This window comes from Erinaceus europaeus, chromosome 6, assembly GCF_950295315.1.
Source record: "Erinaceus europaeus chromosome 6, mEriEur2.1, whole genome shotgun sequence".
Taxonomy (NCBI): domain Eukaryota; kingdom Metazoa; phylum Chordata; class Mammalia; order Eulipotyphla; family Erinaceidae; genus Erinaceus; species Erinaceus europaeus.
In genome coordinates, this window is record NC_080167.1 from 5,136,413 (window position 1) to 5,142,266 (window position 5,854).

The window sequence follows — 5,854 nt, forward strand, 5'->3', positions numbered from 1 at the left end:
ACAATTCAGCACGCCATGAAATATTTGGTCTTTAGGCATTTAAAAAAAAATTATTATGGGGGTTGGGCAGTGGCGCAGCAGGTTAAGTGCATGTGGCACAAAAGCGCAAGGACCGGCGTAAGGATCCAAGTTCCAGCCCCCCGGCTCCCCACCTGCAGGGGAGTCACTTCACAGGCGGTGAAGCAGGTCTGCAGGTGTCTGTCTTTCTCTCCCCCTCTCTGTCTTCCCCTCCTCTCTCCATTTCTCTCTGTCCATCCAATCCAACAACGAACGACATCAACAATAACAATAATAACCACAACAAGGCTACAACAATAAGGGCGACAAAAGGGGGAAAAATGGCCTCCAGGAACAGTGGATTCATGGTGCAGGCACTGAGCCCCAGCAATAACCCTGGAGGCAAAAAAATTATTATTTTTAATTTAAAATTATTTATTATTGGATAGAGACAGAAAGAAGCTGAGAAAGGACAGGGAGAGAGGGAGAGAGACACCTGCAACCCTGCTTTATCATTTGTGAAGTTTCCATCCACCCTCCCCCTCACCCCCCCCTGCAGGTGAGGACCAGGGGCTTGAACCCAGGTCCTTGCATATTGTAATATGTGTGCTTAACCAGGTGCACCACTACTTGACCCACCCTCCACTTTTAGTACTTTTTTTTTTTTAACATTTATTTATTCCCTTTTGTTGGTATGCTTCTAAATTCTGCTTATAAGACCTTCTGTTTTGATCATCACATTAGGTTCGCTTGTATTACTTACGATGTGGTCTGTTTACATAATCACTGTTTTACCTGGGTCCCGCCCTGCCTGCAGGGTATTGGTTTAATCCCCAATGATAGATGGAAGCTTTCTATGTTCTGTTCGAGCTCTTTTTTTGCTCCACCCCCTCTCCTAGTCATTTTCCTTTCCCTTGCCACTTCCGGTGAAGAGATGCATAAAAGGCTATGTATCTGATTAATAAACGAGATACTGTTTCCCAGCTCAGCCATGAGTCCCTGGTCATCTGTCTCCCGCCCGCAAAGCTAGAAAGGCATCTGGCATCCTGAACTGGGACTGAAAAATGGTGCCTGAACAGGGACTTTTGTTGCCCTTGTTGTTTTATTGTTGTAGTTATTATTGATGTCATCATTGTTGGATAGGACAGAGAGAAATGGAGAGAGGAGGGGAAGACAGAGAGGGGGAGAGAAAGACAGACACCTGCAGACCTGCTTCACCGCCTGTGAAGCGACTCCCCTGCAGGTGAGGAGCCGGGAGTTCGAACTGGGATCCTTACACTTTCAGTACTTTTGAAAAGCACACATTAGCACTTGGAATCCTCTTTTAAATAATATCTTTTAAATCCTGGCTATGGAAATAATACATTACAAAGGAAGGAAGATGAATTCTCACGTGGGTTTTCCTTCCTCCATCCACAGACAGCAAAACAAACAAAGAAATCCAGAGCTGTTATTTAAGGCTTTGTAGAGTGTGCACACATACAGATGCACGTACATACACATGAATTTCCCAGAATATAACTTATTGAATATTGTGTTGTTTAATCTTGATTTATTATTTTTAAATTAAGAACATCTTGTGACATCTATTAGTAACTGCACACCCTGTGGGTATATAGCAATTCATATACAGTGTACATTGATTTATTAATCATTATTATTATTCTTACTATTCTGTTATTTCAGGACCTTCCTGCCTCTGGTTGACTTTTTTCAGGTAGAAAGATACAGAGACACCACAGAACCAAAACTTCCCCCAGTGCTGTGGGGGTCTGGGGCTTGAGCCCAGGTGAAGGGCTTAGGGAGGCAGGCACTTGCCCAGGTGAGCTATCTGATGGCCCTGCAGTGATTGACTTCGTCAGCCCCCTGGATCTCACAGGCTACCCACTACCCAGGGGAATAAGCTTGCAGGGGACTTTGGCTAAGCATCCATGTTGCCTTTCCTGCAAAAAGCACTCACTTCTCCCTCTCCTCCCTTCCTCCTTCCCTCTAGATACTTTCATGGTGGAAGATGCAGTGGAAGCCATTGGCTTTGGGAAGTTTCAATGGAAACTGTCCGTCCTCACTGGCTTGGCTTGGGCAAGTATTTCAGGGTGGGCGCCCCATCCCTAAGAAGCTGGCTGTCCCCAGCACCCTCCACACAGAGCTTCTGCCGAAGTCACAGACGGAAGGGGTTCCCTCCCTCTGTGGCTCCAGTGCTCTGAGGCATCAGGTGTGTCATGAGTGGGGCTCTCCCTGGAAAACATGCATCTAAGGGGACTAGGTAGTGGTGTACTCATTTCAGCACACATAGTACTAAGTACAAGAACCTGTGCAAAGATCCAGATTCGAGCCCCTGGCTCCCCACCTGCAGGGGGACACTTCACAAATGGTGAAGTAGGGCTGCAGATGTCTATCTTTCTCTCTCCCTTTCCATCTCCCCCCCCTTCTCAATTTCTCTCTGTCCTATCATATAGAATAAGAATTTAAAAATATGGCTGCCAAGAGCAGTGGATTCATAGTACTGGCCCTGAACCCCAGTGATAACCCTGGAGGCAAAAATAAGAAAGAAAGGGAGTCGGGCAGTGGTGCAGCGGGTTAAGCGCAGGTGGCACAAAGCACAAGGACCAGCATAAGGATCCCGGTTAGAGCCCCCGGCTCCCCACCTGCAGGGGAGTCACTTCATAGGTGGTGAAGAAGGTCTGCAGGTGTCTGTCTTTCTCTCCCCCTCTCTGTCTTCTAACCCTAACCCTAATCCTCCTCTCTCCATTTCTCTCTGTCCTATCCAACAACGACAACAATAACAACAACAATAAAAAAAAAACAAGGACAACAAAAGGGAATAAATAAGTAAATATTTTTAAAAAAGAAAGAAAGAGAGGAAAAATAAAGAAAAGAAAAAAAGCATGTAACTGGAACTGCACCCTCTGTCTCAAGGGATCCTGACCCCTGTTGAGCCCCCCTCCCCCCACTCCCCCATTGCCAGCAACACCCGCAGACTGTTAACACTGGGGATGGGATTTGGGTGCTCTGTTTGCGTCCTTCCCCAGACGGAGAGTCAACAGCCCCCCTTACCCCCACCCTAGGTCTGAAATGCCCTGTACGTTGGCCACTTCAAGCTTCAGCCACCCAGGTGGCATCCCTGCTCCCATGGTCTGTCCCATTGTCCTATCTGTCTGTCTAGTCCTGTAAAGTCATCATTTTAAAAATATTTATTTTGTTTTGCTTTTTGCCCCCAGGACTATCTCTGGGGCTCCTGGTGGGCTTTTTTTTTTTAAAGATGGATGGTGAGAGCCAGACAGACAGACACAGAGACACCTTCACCATCTATAAATTTTCTCCTATGCCAGTGCTCCTATGTGGTGGCTGAAGGCTTGAACCTGTGTTCTTGTGCATGGTGAGGTGTGCTATCTACCAGGTGAGCTGTCTCTCAGCAACCAGAGGCACCATGTTTTAACCACTGGCGCTTCCTAACAGCTCACCCAGAAGGCTGTGCTCTGTGATCATCCTGACAATTATACTTTAGCAATGGTCGGTCAGCCAGAGACCATCTAGTCTTTGGTGGAGCAGAAGGGAAAAGATTTTTCTTTTCTCTCTACCCCTGTTACAATTTTTTGTCTCAGATTTTAGAAATACAATGTGTGTGCTTCTCTCCCTTCCCTTCTGTTCATTTCCCTTCCCTTTTTATTAGATAGGACAGAGAGAAATTGAGAGAGGAGAGAGATCAGGAGGCAGAGAGAAAGACAGACATCTGCAGACCTGCTTCACTGTTTGTAAAACATCCCCCCAGCAGGTGGGGAGCTGGGGCTTGAACTTGGGCCCTTGTGCATAGTAACATGTGCTCAACTGGGGGGGGGGTGCCCTGCCCAGCCCCCCTTCATTCCTTCCTTCCTTTTTTAATTATTATTATTATTATTATTATTATTATTATTATTATTATTATTTTACCAGTGCACTGATTAGCTCTGGCTTATGGCAGTGCAGGGAATTGAACCTTGGACTTTGGAGCCTCAGGCATGAAAGCCTCTTTGCATAACCATTATGCTATTGACCCTCCCCCTCCTTCCTTATTTATTTTAACAGGGACACACACATAAAGGACATTAAGCAGCTAGCAGTCAGTTCCTGCATTGCACCAGCCTACTCACCTATGAGAGCTTTCCATATGGCCTTTAAAGATGTGTGCATTTTATCTTTATTATTATTATTTATTTATTTATTTATTCCCTTTTGTTGCCCTTTTTATTGTTGTAGCTATTATTATTGCTGTTATTGATGTCGTCATTGCTGGATAGGACAGAGAGAAATGGAGAGAGGAGGGAAAGGGAGAGAAAGACAGACACCTGCAGACCTGCTTCACTGCCTGTGAAGTGACTCCCCTGCAGGTGGGGAGCCGGGAGCTCGAACTGGGATGCTTAGCCGGTTACGCAGGTCCTTATGCTTTGCGCCACCTGCACTTAACCCGCTGTGCTACTGCCCGACGCCCAAATGCATTTTATTTTTTATCAGAGAGAGGCCCTAGCATAGCTCATCTCTGGCACACAGTGCCAGGGATTGAACCTTGAGCCCCCAGTGTAGGAGCCCTGGGCTATCTCCCCAACCTGGTGCACTGTGCGCAGGAGGGCTCCCAGCAGGCCCTGGGAGGGGGCCCTGTGCACCAGCCCATGGGGGCCTGGCCTCACACAGCCTGCTTCCTCCCACAGATGGCAGACGCCATGGAGATGATGATTCTTAGCATCCTGGCGCCGCAGCTGCACTGCGAGTGGAGGCTGCCCAGCTGGCAGGTGGCCCTGCTAACCTCGGTAGGTGAGCGGCCGGCTCTGCACTGCTCTGTGTGGCTCTGACCCGGGGCCCTTCCACAGGGCTCCCCTCCTGCTGCAGGAAGCAGCTCAAGCCCAGAAGAGCTTGGCCTCGGCTCCCTCTGCTGCCCTCCCCACCCCGTCCATCCTGCTTGATTATCAGCAAGCTGGACTTGTCACTTAAGCCTTAACCCCACTTACCCCCCCCACTTTTGTTTGTGCCAGATGAGACCAGCACAGCACCTGACTGGTGCCCTCTGGCATTGTCAGGAGTCCAGCAGCCGCCTCCTGAGAGGGGGCAGTGCTGCCCTCGACACAACCTGGATCCCAGCACACCACCGCGTGTTGAGTAGTTTTGCATCTCCATGGAGGGAGGAGAGGAGGGATGGGCCTCACAGAGGCTGTGATTCACTTCCCCTCCAGAGCTCCGCATGCCCTGTGTAAAACGTGCCCCTTGGCATTGAAGGTGGCTGCAATTATCGGCAGATTACTTGAGGCTCAGAGAGCTTAAGTCACTTGCCTAAGGACACACAGCAGCAGAACCATGGCTAATTAGGAAGGACTCCTGGGGGGCGCCGGGTGGTGGCACACTCAATTGAGCACACTTACTTGCCATGGTGCCCAGGAACCTGGGTTCAGGTCCCCCGTCCCCCCACCTGCAGGGGGGAAGCTTCACAAGTGGTGAAGCAGGGCTGCAGGTGTCTCTCTTTCTCCTCATCTCTCTATCTCTCCCATTTCAGTTTCTCTATCCAATATGTGAATAAATACTTAATAGAAAAAAAAAAAGTGGCTCCCAGAATGCTGTTTTTCTTTTTAAAACATTTATTTAAAAAACTTATTCATTTATTGGATAGAGACAGAGAAACTGAGATGGAAGGGGAGAGATAGAAAGGAAGAGACAGGGAGTTGGGTGGTAGCGCAGCGGGTTAAGCGCAGGTGGCGCAAAGCGCAGGGACCGGCGTAAGGATCCCGGTTCGAGCCCCCGGCTCCCCACCTGCAGGGGAGTCGTTTCACAGGCGGTGAAGCAGGTCTGCAGGTGTCTGTCTTTCTCTCCCCCTCCCTGTCTTCCCCTCCTCTCT

The 5,854-nt window shown here is 48.8% G+C and overlaps 1 protein-coding gene across 1 annotated transcript in view; it reads left to right on the forward strand.

Moving 5' to 3' along the window:
• The window catches only part of SVOP (SV2 related protein), a 49,342-nt gene that overhangs the window by 13,217 nt on the left and 30,271 nt on the right, over positions 1-5,854 (forward strand). The window contains 2 exon segments of the mRNA XM_016189186.2: positions 1,991-2,076; positions 4,680-4,778. Coding sequence (XP_016044672.2) covers positions 1,991-2,076; positions 4,680-4,778 — 185 coding nt within the window.